This window comes from Macadamia integrifolia, chromosome 7 (genome assembly GCF_013358625.1).
Source record: "Macadamia integrifolia cultivar HAES 741 chromosome 7, SCU_Mint_v3, whole genome shotgun sequence".
In the NCBI taxonomy this organism is placed as follows: Eukaryota; Viridiplantae; Streptophyta; class Magnoliopsida; order Proteales; family Proteaceae; genus Macadamia; species Macadamia integrifolia.
In genome coordinates this window covers 7,626,956-7,643,399 of record NC_056563.1, presented here as the reverse complement: position 1 = coordinate 7,643,399, position 16,444 = coordinate 7,626,956, and the positions used below count along the sequence as shown (strand labels likewise).

Genomic DNA, 16,444 nt, shown 5'->3' with positions numbered 1-16,444 from the left:
CCCATAACATATGGGATCCACCCTCACAATTTTTCCATCACTTTTTATCCTTCAAACAAATGGGGCAGGTGTCCTATTATCTCTTCCCTTGGAGCAAATAGAGACCCAACCTAAGCGTTTTAGGTTTGCTTTACTTTGAGTTATACCAAAATTCCTGGGTTGCTTAGGAAGGTTGGTTCGGGCAATGAATGAGATGATTCTAAAGCTAGGGTAAAAGAAAATTAAGTAGCCCATGCGAGAAGAGCAGGTGTTTGTTTACTTTTTTGGTCCCATATGGAAAACTTAAGAGAGGAATCAGAGAATGTGATGCTCATAAATAGACCCATACATCCCAATCCACTTCCACATTTTTAGTTTTGGTCTATATATAATAGGAAAAGGTGGGCACATCACCTTTGTATCGCAAGCTAGCACACCGTTGTTCTATCTATCTGTTCTCCCTTTGAAATGACCCCTGCATTTATTGTATGATGCCCCGTCCAACACCTCCACTGGTGTCGCCCACTAGTTTGTTGCACCTGGACGGTGTGCCTATCCCTCTCCCACATATAATACATGTATAAATATGAGAAAAATTTTGCTACTTGATCGCATGTGCCTACACCCAAACACAAGGGGTGGCAAAAAGACCAATATGACCCCCTGATTGGCCTATGTGCTTTCCTTGGTTGGTCCCCGCGTTAGCACAACAACCATGCGTTTGGGAAGCGACCACTAGTCCAAAATATATCTATATAAAGCCAGTTCGTATTCGAAATCTTTTGAATCGATGGTCATGCCCTAAAATCCTAGTAGTTCCCTCACGATTATGGGCATTGGGCTAATCATCTGACATTGATGCACTTGTGATGCCATGATTCACTAGCACCTGTAACCTTTACCAATCTTTCTATCAAAAAAATGATGAGAAGTAAATTGATGCTGATCCAATCTTGTACACACAATAGTTGAATAGGAGAATGATCTCCCATAATTCAGAGTCATAATCAAAGTAAGCCAAGCCACCTCCATTCCTAAGGCATGTACTCTTTGAGGGCGACGGGGACTCGAGGCTTTTGGATGTAAAGGTTCTCAGTCATTCATTTGATGAATTTCTTAATGTCTTTGGCAAGACAACTAGGCAAACTCTACTTGGAGGAACAAGGGCATGGTGTGGCATGTTGGCGTAGTTCTTCAGACGTAAGAATGGCTCGAGCTTTCATTGGGATCTTCTTTTCATCGAAATCTATTACGTACAAAAGCGCAACTTCCCAATAGTGTCTCTCTCAAAATGTCTTGGTCCTCTCAAATCCCATTTTTCAGTGACATGTGGGGTGGATTCTAAGGTTCCTTATTCCGGTTGTAAAATGGAAGAAGAGGGAGAACGGGGCATGCAATTGGTTCTCAAGTGATTCCATTGACTTTGAATAATTAGACTTCATATCTTAGGTGCGACCTTAGTTAGGGAGCTTGTTTTGACATCTACTCTCTTATAGTCATGTGTCCTAAAGTTTTGAGCTCCACACCCACCACCCCCCCAAAAAAAAAAAAAGAATGGACTTCGTAAATGAGGTGAAGTACCTTCATATTTAAGAGCGGTCTTATCAATTAAGGAATCATACCGCTCTTGGCGTTCGAACTAGTTAATAATGGTTGACTTAATTGGTACCCTTTCGGTGTTGGGTTGCAAACACTTTCTCTTCAGATGTAAGTAAATGTTTTTTTGGTAAAAGATGTAAGCAAATGCTGACGCAAAAGAAAAAAAAGGTCATTGTTGCGGGATTGTTCAACACAAGTAGAGTCGGGTTTAACCCAAGGCCTTAGGCTCCGTTTGGTATCGTTCTAAAAAAATGTTTTTGGAGTTTTAACGGAATCTTCTGTTTGGTGCACTTATGGTATGTTTCCATTTTTTTGGAACAAAAAGTGAAACAAAAAACTGAAAAAACGAGATTGGACGGAACTCCAAAAATGGAGTTCCGTCATCCCAGTTTCGTTCCATTTTACAAAAAAAAAAAATATCGTTCCCGATAAAAATCTGAATTTTTGAAACACCATTTTTTCGTTTAAAAACTGCATTTTGACACAGAAACTGAAATCTTCATTTTTGACATGAAACGGCGTTTCTAGAACATAAACGATACCAAACGGGCTCTTCGTCCCGGTCCAACTGTAGCCAGGGGCTAGAAATCTAAAAAGGCCACCTCGTGGGCTCATGGCGGGCTGAGGGTGGCTTGGACTTGCTGGGCCAAACTTGCATCCCATAATCGATGTGTGTTTTGGACATGAGGGCCGATTCTTAGGTTATTGAGACCGATTCCGATTCCGGTCCGATCCGGATCGTCCCCGATTGAAAACTCCCTCGTTCCGTCTTTTAAAACCTTTGGCATCAGTGATTCAGTGGCCTTATTTGCCGCCCATTCTCTATTAATGGCCTTATTTGCCGCCAATTCCCTGCGCCTCCACATTATTCACTATAGTTTACCCAAACACCCTAACAGAGAAACCATTCAAATTCGATCATCAAACCCTACATTTTCGTTCTTCTTCTCGTCAAATTCTTCCAGGGGGCGAAACTGGGCAAAGGGAAGAGTTTACTCGTTCTATCCATGGAACTCCCACCAGAAACCGTTAAGAAAACGGTTAAATCTCGAAGCAGTGTTTCTATGCGTGTTCTTTGCTATCCTTCTCTACATTCGTCTACTCTTCACTCTTCTCCCGCTCGATTTTCCTCAGCGATGGCGTTGGCTCATGGTTTTTGCAGAGGAAGCAGATGACAGAGCTAGGAGTTATCCTTCCCATTTGTGGCAGGCCGTTGTGGCTTCTGAAGATCGTCGGTTCTTTCGGCATTGTGGAATTGATCCTGTTGGGATAGCTCGAGCTGTGTTCTATTTGTCTGCTCGGGGAGGTGGAAGTACTATTACTCAGCAGGTGGCTTTCTCCTCCTCCTTCAGCTATTATAAAAAAATCCTTATTTTTCTACTATTAAAGATTTCAGTTGTCTTATATGTTGAAGGAATGCTAATGATGTAGACTTGGGTATTGTAATTAAGTTTAAGCAAGGAAATCGATATTGTTTGCTAGAGTTGGTTGTTAAAATCTGATTCCCATATCAAACCCTTGTTATGTTTGAAGCTATTCCCGAATGAAATTGCATGTTGGGTTGTGTCCTTCTTTTTCAATCATGTTATTGGAATTTCTTCTCAACCCAATTTAGGTGGAGAATAAGAAAAATAAAAGAAAAAAGGAGTCAAGGCAGCAGACTAGTAAGTTTTTTCCAAAGAACTGTTTCTACATGTGGGTTTGGTTTCTTTATGTCAGGTAGGAAGTTACAGAAGTATTTAATTTCAATAGTTGGGCATTGATATGAATTAATAGGGAGGTCTATTGTAAGTGGGTCTTCATATTTAGTAGAAGAATGAGTAGCAGAACTTATGTTGTAGGGTTACGTGAAAAAAAATTACGTGTAGGTCTGTAAGCTCCAGGATGGACATGACTGATGAGCATCATATTCTTCAGAACAATCATATGCTTTTTAATTCAAGGGCATAGTTTGTTAATTGCATTGTAAGAATTTGTTTCATACTTCTTGATAAGTAAACAAATCTATAAAGATTAATAAAGAAGTAAAACCATGAACAATTTTTTTTTTGGTTCTCATGTTTCTTTAATCAACTATTTTGTCATCATTTGCTTAAACCATACCTATGTCTTTCTCACACTAAATGCTGTTCTCCTGGTTTTATCTGGCAGCTTGTTAAGAATGCATTTTTGACCACTCAACGTACATTCTCAAGAAAGATTATTGAGGTGGTGCTTGCAGTGATATTGGAAAGGATGATGTCAAAATGGAAAATACTGAACACCTATTTGAATAACGTAATTCCTCTTCTCTTGCTTTGATTCCATCCTTTTGCTGAATTCTTTATTCTCTTTCATTTTAAAAAGAAAATGACCAATCCACAATCAAAATTGTGACAGAAAGAAAGGGATAGACAGTAAACTGGTAAGTTGGAGAAATCTCTTCGAGTGAAGTAACATTTATTATATTTAGAAAGATAGCGATGCTTCCGTTGACTTTGTATCTAACAGCAGGAGGATTCCAAATATGTGGCATGAAGATGTCTAACACCGCATCATAAACACTTAAATAAGCGATATTCACTAGGCCAAGAGTGCCCCCTTGAGTAAAGGCTACCACGGCCAGTAGACCAAAATGAGGATCCCAAATTGCATGAGCAATATGTCTAAAATTGCTGCTGGCTCCTGGATGTTCTGAATTTCACCAATGCCACCAACCTAAATATTGCTGTATTTTATACTTAATACTAATAATCCTACTCAAATGAAAGGCAAGTGGAGAGCAAAGAGAGTATATGTGTGTCACTTTTTTACCATTTCCATTTTCCAGATGCTCTTCAGCTTTTCAAAATCTTACAATTGGTGGAGATTTCACTTTATTTGTTGGAAGTCTGACATATTCCTGCAGGTATACTGGGGACATGGTATCTTTGGAATTGAATCAGCATCAATTTTTTATTTCGGGAAGCACCCATCCCTTCTTAGTTTGGGTGAGTCTGCAATGCTTGCTGGCATTATACCTTCTCCTGAGCGTCGATCGCCACTCAGGCACCCTAGCAGGTCTGCAACCAGTGACATTTCTTTCGTTCTACTGTTGTCAATAAATTGAGGATTTTGTTCTTCTCTCACTCTTGGTGGGGTGCTGATTGGTGTTAGCTATATATATTTTTTTCTTTTTCTGTAATTTATGTTTTATGATTTGTCCTTGTCATCTTAAATACGGCTTTCATCCCAGTATGCAATTTGCACATACCAGTACCCTAAAAATTCTTACTTCTTTTGTCTAAACTTTGTTAAAGAGGAAAGGCCTCCCAAGCTCGAGCTTTGAGGAAGATGGTGGAAGTGGGATATCTTGATATTGATACTGTACTTTTGACTGTGAATCAACCTCTTCATATATGTGTTAGACAAGAATGGTCAAAGGAACTGCTGCACTCCTTGTCCTTTCCTGATGGGGTACTTATACTTCATCTTAGCATGATTTTTGTAAAAAAAAAATGACAATACATTCAGCTTATGCTTGCTTGTTTAGTTCTATGAGATGCAGAGAGATTTTGTAAGATGCAGTAGCAGCCTTGGTGGGATGCCAAGTTGGACTGGTGAGAGGCTAGTCAAGTTCTAGGTGGGAAGCCTAGTTCATATCTTTCCTTCAGTTCTGTCTTTTTCTTCTCCAATCGTTCAAGGTTAGATTTCTGTTTTCATTCCTGCAGATTTCAGTTTTCAATTCTGTTTTGCTGTTCTAAGATGCTATTCTGTTAAGTAACTATTGTTGAGTTTCTTCTCAGTTTTTTCACATCAGATTTCCAGTGCTGGTATAGTAGGCCGATTCTGTTTATCTATTTCTGAGTTCTGTGACAGAACTACTTTTACTCGGTTACCATTTTTGAAAGTTACTGAACTCACTCACTATTTCTGTCCAGTTTAGTTTCCCATTCTAGTCCATGTTTCTGTTTGAGTCTTGACTTGCTATTTTTTGTTACTTCATTATATCTCAAGATTTGACCACCAGATTTGGATCAAAGTTTACTAAATTGTTCCTCATCCCGACTAGACCACTTGACTAAGGTTTGGACCAGATCTGATCAATTTTGATTTTCTCTAGTTTTACATATTAATTCCTACATGCGGTTGTAGTTCTCTTCCTGGTTTCTGATCCCCAATCCTTAGGTGATATGATACCCATTAGATATCCTGCATGATAAAATGTGGGAGTTTCATTGGGCAATTTATGAAGCATCATGAAAGATTTAACTGGCTCATAAGTTCACGTGAATTACATATTCAACTGCTTGTTCTTGACCATCTTACGGTTTAAAGTTATCCAGGAATATCCCTGACTTTTTTTGTAGGAACTAGGGGATCCTCAGCAACAATGCTACCGGAGCTCAGTAGTCAAGGAAATATGGGACTGGGAAAGGGAGAGCAGCATATGGGAAGTGAGAGAAGCTATGGGAAGATGGGCAGTGAGGGTACATCAAAGAGAGTATTCTATCACCACCGTTGGCAAATCAAAATGATTGCTTCCTTTGGAAATGGTAAGTGATGAAGCGATATTTTGCGATGTTGCTAGCATGTTTCTTTAGTTGAGAATGAAATTTTAAGTAATGTTTCCTTACTCTAGCATGTATCTGAAATTATAGTCCTACAATATTAGAATTAATGCTGATTTTATTATAAACATCACAAAATCAACTCGTTGATGCCCATAATAAATATATTTCTAGTGTATCTTTTTACACATTTTTTCTGGTAAGTGCACTGATAACAAATAAAACCTTAGCGTCTTGACAAGTTTACTTCAGCTTGTAAAGTAAGCATCATGAGATATTAAAAAATTCTAACAGTTGTGTATACCATCTGGTAACCTTTCACAAGCATATTGAAATTGACATATGCTAGACCCAGGCTATCCATGTGCACCTTTTTTTTTTGGGTGAATAGAAATTATATTAAAACAAACAAAAAATAGATACAATAGACAAAGCTTAAACCGGCTAAACAAGGGCAAAGGCCCTACCCATCAGAAGCCAGCCCAACAGGCGCAAGACAAAACAAGCCAACCTTAGGAAAGGAACAGGCCATGAAACAAAAAAAGGGTGGGGGGGGGGAGAACAAGCAAAGAAGACGGGGGAACAAGAAAATGGGGGGAGGGTGAAACAAGCAAAGAAGAAGAGGGAACACGAAATGGGAGGAGGGAAGAAACAAGATAAATCCAAATTGATGATACAACCAAAGAGGGGGGGGAGGGGATCCAAAATACAAAAAAGAGATGATACATCAAAATTATTTGAGGGGGGGGGGGAATAATGGAAGGTCCCAAGATGATGCCTAGAATCTATTTCTACTTGTATCAAGGAAACCAACACAATTGTGAAGAATTCTATTTCTTACTTCAAAAGTGATAGCATCCCGAATTTGCTCTAAGGTCTGCAATTTGGATGTCCATCTCATTTTATTTCTTTCCCACCAAATATGATATAATGTTGCACTAAAAATCAACTTGCCAATAGAGTCACATGAAGTTTTACCATTAATGACAGTCAAAATCCATTTCCATTCTCTTTCAAATTGAAGAATAATTCTGGGAGTCGACTAGAGCTTCCGAACAATACTCCCTAAATTGATTTTGGGAAAGGACATTCAAAGAACAAATGTTCCAAGCTTTCAAAAAATTCCAACATAGACAACAGTTAGGGATAGAAATATTTCTATGCCTAAAAAAGTCTTGGGTGGGAAGACAGTTAAGACATAGCTTTCCAAGTTGTAAAGATTGTCTTGGAATTGCCAAGGAGGACCAAACCATTCTATACCATGGGACAATCAGGGCAATACAATGAATCATGTTCCAGGCAGAATATGAAATAAAGCAACACGAGGAGTTGGCTATCCATGTGCACCTTATTCTCATTCCTTACAAGTGAGTTGAGTGCTACCACATATAGGAGATCTATTCCATCCATGTTGGTTGGCAGAAGATCAAATTTTCTGCCAATGATATGGCATGTCTAGATCCTTGATCAAAAGTGTCATCAAGGCTTTCATTTTATCCCCCATTATCAAAGTTTGGAAAGACTTAGTTCCTTCCTTGCTAATAGAACTCTTTTAGCATACTCCTCATTGCAAGCCAGACTCTCAACTCAAAACTTGTAATTAGCAATAAACACATTCTAGTTCATGTTTTAAAACTACTTAACCCCTTACAATTGGCCTTGATAACAAGTATGTGATTATCACTGATGACAGTTGTTTAATTCCTGGTGATGCTTGTTGGTGCGTGATTTTTTTTGCTACAGGTTCAAAGCAAATCCGTGCGAGAGTCAGGAATAGGAAATGCAGCAAAGCCCTCAAAGCAGAATTGAAGGGTATCCAACTGCTTTGGAAATAAATAGGGAATGCAATCTGGACGATGCGGCGCTCTACTAGATCCTTCTTCCTGATGATTTTTTCTGGATGGGAATGGGAATGGGAGTGGGAGCTTTACCTGATTTTATTTGATTTGCACTGTTATCTTCAGGATTTTAAATAATTGTAAGCTTATATATACGTTGTAGTAGTTCATATTTGGAGCTAGCTAATTAGCTGACAGTTTAGCTCGTAGATCAAATAAGGATAAACTGTTTGAACTTTGTAAAATGGACTTTTGAGTCCTTTGTTTCTTGTTTCCTTTCTTAATATAATGTCTCAATATTTTCATTAAAAAAAGTTGTTTCTTGAATTAATGCAAGAAATTGAGTAAAAGGAAAGATTATTAGGGACTGGAAATTAAGATTTAAGGATAATTCAGATCAAACTATTGTACAAGAAATGATCGACATGTGTCATCGATTTTAAAGGGAGCTGGTCAGTGAGGGTGTCATGTTTTGTTAACAAAATACCCAAACACGTCTCCTGTGGGAGAAAACAGGACAAGGCAATGGTCTTGCCTGATGGACTTCCTATGCTCCTGTAAGGAAAATTAAAAAGAAGTGAGAAGAGATGTGGTTAGAAGGAAGCAAGTTAATTTTTTTTTAAATATCAACAATGCCTTAAGGTTTTTGCACCATCAACAAAGTCTTCTCCCAAAACCATTCCACATGATACTGAAATCTAGCGGGGAAGAGATATTGTAAGTTGGGTAACCAAATATACAGAGAAAGAAACCACCAGCTTCTTCTCTGGAAATTCTGTTTTACGGTTGCCCTCTTGTCCATACCCGCAATCGGGAGAGATTAGTGAAGTTGCATATAATTAAATAGATATACAGAGAGTTTATTTTCCGGAAATAGTCTTTCTCTATGGAAACAACTTCCTTTCTAGTGTTTCCCTGAATGAGATTTGAATTTGGACTTTGGCTGTATTGTATATTTAGATGAAGTACAAGGAAAAATTTGGACTAAGGTAACAGCTTCCTTTCTAGTGTTTCCCTGAATGAGAATTGAATTTGGACTTTGGCTGTATGGTAGATTTAGATGAAGTAGAAGGAAAAATTTGGTACTTGTAGTACACTTCTAAGCATATTTAAAAGATAACACATTGTGTGTGTGTATATATATATATATATATATATATAAAGGAGGATTTCGTAGGAGGCAGCATAGCTTTTGCACCACCGTAGGGACCAATGGGAGCAAATGTGAAAGCATCAATAGCGGTGGGATTTCCATCTTTCATGTGGGGCAAGGAGGTCATTTCGGCCTCTCATGTGTCTTGGGGCAAGGGCCATACTACATTTTTCCGTTCTTTTTCCAATCCAAATATGGGAGAGTATTTTTTATTCAGGGGTGTAGGGGTTGCACCCAGACATAGAGGCAGGTGAAATGATCGTCTTGCCCCCATGAAAGGTGGAAATGCTCACCCTGTTGAGTGTTGATGCTTTCTATGTGCACTCTTATTGGCCCCTATGCTGGTGCAACCTCTACATTCCAGGACAAAAAAACTTCTCCTTTTATATATATATATATATATATAAATAAAGGTTACCTAGATATGGGAAAAAGCACCCACTCAGTTTGGACTTTGGAGCAAGAAATGCTTGGACAAGGTGTGAAAAGATTGTGCTGCGCCATTGAAGTGCACTGAATATACTCCCACGCATCCTCCAATGGGTTTGCTGGTGTGGTGTTTCCTATGTTAGATTGACAAGGTTCTCACCCATATATATTTGATTTCAATACTACATGATTTAACACATAGCCTTTTATTTCAATGGCAATGATTTAATGTTTTCGCCAAATTATTCTGTTACACGAAGAACAATTTTTATTTATTTATTTTTTCAATTCAACCGAAAATCAAGAAAAGGTAAAAAAATTTATGCACGACCGAATTTACGAGCGTCGGATGGGGGCCATGGGGCATAAATGCCTGGTCAAAATGAGTCCGATGGATAAAAACGGCATTGCACGAAAACCTTCCCCCAATAAAGAACACAAGAAATCTGGGAAGAAAAATGTCCCATACAAATAAACAGCTGAACGGTTTAAGAGGAATATGTCACTTGTCACGTCTACTCCTAGCATGAAAGACTTGAATGGTAAACGAGTGCCCTCTCATCTACCAATCAAGTCGTGAAACTCATTTTTCTTTGAGCACTATATAATCTTTATGGAACGAGTTGCCAAACAATTTTTTGACATTCGTAGACCTGCTCCTCTTTAAAATATTTTCTGTTCTCAGTCTCTACTCCTATCTGTGACTCTTCACCTGCTCCAGTGGACCCTCATGCTTGTTTTTCAATTACATTTTGATGTTCATTGTCACGCCCCAGTTTGAAAATCACCACTCTTCTTTATGATCAGTTTCCGTTATCATTGCATTTTGCCCAGAGACCTGCCACTGAAATTTGGCCTTCTCAGACTCAGCCAAGATAGAGCTGGAGTGGGTTTTATCTATGTCGACTTTTAGAGTTAACCCAAGTTGCAAATTTCGCTACTTCCATTGGGGAATTGCAGGATCGAGAGCCATGTCAATTTCTCTCAAATTGCAATATGGGTTTCACTAATCTTGCCCTAACAAGTGGATGAAGGAATCACAAAAAATGTCCAGTTCGCCGGATTCAGGTATAAAATTTAATGTATTCTTTGTGCACAATGATTGCTATGCTCAATTTAGATATTTCTTTTCTGGGTATGCGTTATTTCAAATGGTTGTTGAGCCTCTACTGTTTGAAGTTTCATATATAGCGTGACTAACTGTTTTCGATCTACATTGGTCTTTATGTGCTAAACTAACGATGATACATAAACATGTATGACAAATAACACTGTAGAGGTCAGGTCTACATTCTTTTTGGTGTTGGTTCATCCAATGGAAAGTTTATTAACAAGAAGTGTATTTACATACAAGATTCCTGTGAATATATTTGAGTTGAGATGCATGCATTTTTAGGATGCAGAGGGGTTGTACTGTACTTGTGTGTTGTATATTTTATGTTGTATCTTTCTCTTATATTCATACCCTTCAGTATATATAAAGGATTGAGGGTGAGAGGCAATTCAAACAGTTCACCTTCCAAAATTTCTGTGTTTTGGCTTGGTTCTCAAATTAACATTAAACTTTGCCACCATGCTCCTCTGTGTGCAATCTCGTCCCCATCATTGTTTGTTGCTGCCATCGAGTTGGAATTCTACACAAGGCTATTCGTGAGCCTTCCATTGGCCCTCTCATGGCACCCTCCTGCAGCATCACCTTTGCACAGCAAAGCTTGCCACCTCCCGCTACAGCTCTCACACTGCTACCTCTTCTGCCCCATGCTGTGACTTCCCCCTGCTGCTGCCCTGTCCGCTGACTGCTGAGACTGCCCTTCCACCCCTCTGGTTGCAACTTGCAACACCCTGCTTCCCCTTCCACTCCTTTGCTTCTACTCCTCTGTCACCCCTTCTCACCCTCTTTTGGTTGCAATCCTGCTAATGGTTGCCTTTGTCTTCTAAACGAATACTTTTGTTCTGAACTTCGGGAAAACAAACGGTCACAATAGAAGATGCTCATGTATTGGGCAACTTTCGAATTTCTGGGCGGCCCATCCACAGAAACTTGACCCCTGCAGAAATTTGGAAGGAGAGGCAGAGTGTGGAAGTGGAAAAGATCTCCAAAAAAGGGGTTGACAGAATCCAGTTTTGTCATCCTCTATAAGGCTATACATAAGGCAGCTGATGTGAGAGCCTGAGGTTCCATTTTTTCCCTTAATTTCTTGACCTCCTCTGCCTCTTATCTCATTATTCTCGTACTTTGTTTCTTTTGTGATTCTCAGTCAGATGGGATGAAGCTATTGCAAGAGAACATCAATGAGTTTCTTCGTGGGAGATTGAGTCCTCCATATCTCAACCAGCTTTGAGTGTTCAATCTGCCCTTAGGTTGAATAAATTTCGGACCAGTCCACCATTCCGTAAAACTGCAGGAGGGAGTGGATTCTTGGACTGATGGAATCTGTGAGATCAAACTCTATTTCATAACAGCTCAGGGATAGTGATCAAACGCTGTTTCTTTATTCCTTTGCTGAGTACTTCCAATATATTGTTATCATTATTTTTTGGATTTCTTCCAATATATCAATGAGGGAAGTATTATTTTTCCTACTCTTTCGGTTCAGACTTTGTTCTACAGAATATGTATATATTTGGTTTGTTATTTGTGTTCGCGTTGTTTGCTATATTGGATTTTTTGGATTCCTGGGACTTTTATTTGGGTGATATTGTTCTGGCCTTGTGTTGATTGGAGTTTCTGTGGTCATAATGGAGAAATCTAAGACATTGGCGGTCAAATTTGGTGGAACCAACTATGGAATTTGGTGGTTCCATTTCCAATTTTTTGTAGAGGCGTAAGGGTTGTGGATTTATATTGATGGCTCTGCACCATAGCTTCTACTGTTGATCCTACCAAATTGGCTGCTTTGGTCAAATGGAAGTAAGATTCTTACTTGGATCCGAGCACTATTGATCCTCATATTGGCATCTCCATGTGAAGTTTCTCGACTGCTAGAGGCATGTGGTTGTACCTTAAACGAGTTTATCAACAATCAAACTTGTTTATTTTTTTCTACTTTGGTAATGATTTAAATTATTCACAAAAAAAAAAAAAAAAAAAAATTTTCAAATTTGAAAAAAAAAAAAAAAAACTTATTTTCTTAGGGGGCATTAATGTGGTTTTTTTTTTTTTTTTTTTGGATGAATAAATAATTCATTACCAAGGAGAAGAATATACAAGGGAAAGGGGGAGAGGGAAGCCAGATGGAAAAGCCCTCAAAGGAGGGGGAAACAAGGGGGCCTATGGCCTACTAAAGAGGGGGAATATGGGAGGGGGGATAGTAGAGGAAGGGAGACCCCAGGAGACAACAATATGCCTGTTCCTTGGGGAGTCGCGCACCTAACGAAGATGAAGACAACTGAGCTTGTAGTGAGCATCAAAGTAAATGACATTCCAAATCTTATCAAAGGAATGGGAGTTGGAAGTCCATCTACGAAGATTACGCTTCATCCATAGATGGTTGATGGTGGCGCAAAACGCGAGCTTTCCTGCAGTGTCAAATGCTAGAGCCTTCGAAGGTCATGTCAACCCAGATCCATTTGCGAGCAAGAGGGAGGATAGGCCGGTGAGAGAGCCAGCAGAAATGAAGGATCCTCTTCCAGATAGAAGCAGAGAAGGGGTAGGAAAATAAAATATGATCAACATCTTCAGTGCCATTCCAACAGACAGCAAGAGGAGGGGACATGGACGTGTCAAAAGTTGAGCAAGGACTACATAGGAAGGCAGTAGGAGAGGCCCGCCAAGCAAAAAATATATGGCGAGGGATATGCCCTTTGAACCAAATGGTTTTATGCCAGGGAATGGAAGGGCCTTTTGAATGGATGAGGTCCCAGGCAGAGGCAACAGTGAACAAACCCAAGGGGGAGGGGGAGCCATTTTACCTTATCCTCTAATCCTCTGTGACCAGGGGAATTTGGAGGGGGGTTGGGGGGGGGGAGAGAGTACCAGAGATCAGCAAGAGGGGGAGGGGAGGCAAGGGGGACTAAGCACCATAGAAAAGGATGGAGGCAACCTTGGCGGATCTAGTCAAACCAGAGGAGAAGATGATTCTAGGAGTGACTAGAGGAAGAAGGATACCAGAGGGTGCCAGGTGTCCAACCAGAGAGAGGTGGCGGACCCATTGCCAATGGAGTAGGAGATGGTAGGAAAAGCAAGATGTTTGGAGTTAAGGATATTTTGCCAAATCCAAGAGGCATCAAGGGAGGGGGAGGTAGTCCAAAGGGAGTCGTTCTTAAAAGGAGAGGAGTAGACCCAGGAGACCTAGATACTACATTGCTTGGAGGCAATTTTCCAATTGAGTTTCAAGATGCCAGCCGAGTTGACATAATTGATTTTCTGAAGGCCAAGACCCCCTTCAGCTTTAGGGTTAGTTGCCTTTTCAGATTCCAATTGGGATGGATCAGCTAGTGATCATCGTTCAACTTCAGGGTATTGTATGTTTGTTGGGGATAACCTGGTTACATTGTGAAGCAAGAAACATACGACAATTGTTAGGTCGAGTACTGAAGTAGAGTACAAAGCCATGGGCTCAGACGACTGTCGAGTTACTGTGGCTCAGGTCTTCTTGAGATGGGTTTTCCTGTGCCTACTCCCATGAAGATGTATTGTGACAACTAAGCGGCTATATATATTGCCAAAAATCCAGTCTATCACGAACCGTCCAAGCACATTGATGTGGACTGTCACTTTGTTCAAGATGCCGTGTTGAAGTAGCTAGTTGAGACTCTGTTTTGTTTCCTCTTCAGATCAGGTGGCTGATATGTTTACTAAGTATTTATTTGCCCATAGTTTTCGGAGTTGCTGTAACAAGCTGAGCATGGGTGACCCATGTGCACCAGCTTGAGGGGGAGTATTGAAGTTCTAGGGGTAGTTCTGTCTTATCGGTTTCAGGTTCTTATTTATTGTTGTAATATGAAGGTTAGGGGTATTTTAGTCCCCTAGCTAAAACCCTTTATTTGAGCATATATATAAGGGAGGAGGGCCTGTTATAGTAACACAACACACTATCGCAGGCTGCCTCTCCCACACTTTCGGTGGCTTCTTCTTTTTTTATGTTCTTCTTCTTCTCTCTCTCTCTGTTTCTCTTTTCTTCCTCTCGATTTGATTACTTAGATTATGGTTTGTAACAAGGGTATTATTGTACTTGTGCATATTCTATATGTAAAGGGATCTTTGAGGGTGTGGGGCAATTTGAACAGTTCACCCTCCAAAATCTCTCTGTGTTATGGCTTGGTTCTCGGATTAACATTCATCACTCAAACGCTCCTTGAGAAGGATGATTACAACATTGTTAAAACAAGGATAGTAATATTTTATGAACCTTTGTTGGCCTCTGAGCTATTTAAACCTATATGCAACTATAGTCAATATGAAATCGTTGACAGGTTAACAGACTAACACTTTTCTCACTTCTGTATGGTACGTGCATCAGATTACAAAAGGGACAAGAAAGAAATACATGCATTACCTCTGTGATGACATGAGTTTATTCACTCTGATTGAAGAATGACACTAGTTTGATCTTATGTTTGGCAACCCCTTATTATCGTGCTGCAGACAATTGGATGGCCTCCGGATCATGTGTTGAATCTTCAGGCCAAGCAAACTGGTAAATAACAGAATACTCTTGATTACGGATCACTTCAAGTTGCTCCCACTCTTCCCATCTCTTAGCCAGTCCCACTCCTTGCAGCATGTTTACCACTTCTGCCATCTTTGGACGGTCTTCTGGTGAGCTCTGAGTGCATAATAGTGCCACTTGAACAATAATCTCAACTTCTTTGGGCTCATAGCTCTTCAAGCTGCTGTCCACAATGTCATGGAGCCTTTTCTCCCTCTGTAACTTCTTGATCTGCCAGTGTGCAAACATAGTTATCGAAAATCAATGATAAAGCGGTTAGGGGAAATTTTAAGCTGTATAATCTTCATCATAAAGTTTCTAGTGGACATCCCTATTTAAGCTTACTAAAACTTTACAGTTGGAATGAGGATGGAGTGTTAACTAATATAAAGTAATGTTGTTTTGGGATTTTAATTGTTAGCAGCCAAAACTTGCTTCTGTTTGTATGTTTAAGCTCAACATGTCACCATGTCAACCCATGTTCGTGCTCAAACAAAAAGTGAAATTACTTTGTGATGGATTTTATTGATTAGTTGGCCAAGCAGACCTTTTACTTAACATAAAATAGGCTAACGGTTTTACTTCTCAAGGTAGAAAGAATAATTGAATAATCATGCCTTATTTTAATATCCCCATTCTAATAACATATGGTCTTTCCATTCTTATGTCAACTAAAATTGTTTCAGATATGGGGATAAGTGAAGATTATGTCTGCAGTTTCTGCAGGTATTGGTTTACATAAAATGGTACGTTCAGATACTCTCTGTCTGCAGTTCTCTACAGGAATCAGTACATTCATGATTTTTTGTTTCAGTTACTTATTACTGTTTGTTATATCCAACATGGTCATATTTAATGTATGATGAGAACTATCATATCTCTTATTGTAATTCTGAAACAATTTTCCTCGATTCATAGCAATGTAAAGTCTTGGATTTGCACAAAGAAGCTAATAGCTTGATGGAATAAGAAAATCTGAAATATCAATAGCTTGTGCATCATATTGATGAACTTAAGAAGCCAAACAAATTAGGTTGTAGAAAGGCTCAAAAAGTGAAAGGGAACTGTGAGGAAATCAGAGCTAGAAAAACTAGAACTGAGAGAGAGAGAGAGAGGATGGAAAAGAATGAGAAGAGGAACTGTGCTGTACGATGGAGAGAATTAATCTTCCCTTATCATCACAGCCATCATTAATAATAAGTTAAGATAAAATACAATATGAATAGGACTCTAATTCCTATCCATAACAGGAAAGAGATAAGAAAG

The 16,444-nt window shown here is 39.4% G+C and overlaps 2 protein-coding genes and 1 long non-coding RNA gene across 11 annotated transcripts in view; 2 read left to right on the top strand and 1 right to left on the bottom strand.

Annotated features, from left to right (window-relative positions):
- The first annotated feature begins 2,397 nt into the window (after positions 1–2,397).
- On the top strand, positions 2,398–8,190 carry LOC122083818 (biosynthetic peptidoglycan transglycosylase-like). 3 transcript variants are annotated; one of them, XM_042651721.1, is made up of 6 exons: positions 2,398–2,907; positions 3,730–3,855; positions 4,466–4,617; positions 4,857–5,013; positions 5,907–6,092; positions 7,851–8,190. In XM_042651721.1, the coding sequence occupies exons 1-5, from the start codon at positions 2,407–2,409 to the stop codon at positions 6,072–6,074; spliced, it is 1,104 nt and encodes a 367-aa protein (XP_042507655.1). In that variant the 5' UTR covers positions 2,398–2,406; the 3' UTR covers positions 6,075–6,092; positions 7,851–8,190. The 3 variants fall into 3 exon arrangements, with proteins under 3 accessions (XP_042507655.1, XP_042507656.1, XP_042507657.1); XM_042651722.1 differs by lacking the exon at positions 4,857–5,013 and having other exon boundaries at positions 4,503–4,617; XM_042651723.1 differs by lacking the exon at positions 4,857–5,013 and having other exon boundaries at positions 4,466–4,547.
- A 1,784-nt stretch (positions 8,191–9,974) lies between these two features.
- Positions 9,975–16,444, top strand: part of LOC122084255 — a 42,700-nt gene continuing 36,230 nt past the window's right edge. The window contains exons 1-2 of the long non-coding RNA XR_006141855.1: positions 9,975–10,595; positions 15,865–15,924. This is a non-coding gene — a long non-coding RNA (uncharacterized LOC122084255). The remainder of the gene's footprint in view (positions 10,596–15,864; positions 15,925–16,444) is intronic.
- Positions 14,852–16,444, bottom strand: part of LOC122084254 (probable LRR receptor-like serine/threonine-protein kinase At5g63710) — a 38,949-nt gene continuing 37,356 nt past the window's right edge. For all 7 annotated transcript variants that reach the window (XM_042652351.1, XM_042652349.1, XM_042652350.1 and 4 more), the window contains one exon: positions 14,852–15,409. In XM_042652351.1, the coding sequence (XP_042508285.1) occupies positions 15,101–15,409 (309 nt within the window). In that variant the 3' untranslated portion in view covers positions 14,852–15,100. The remainder of the gene's footprint in view (positions 15,410–16,444) is intronic.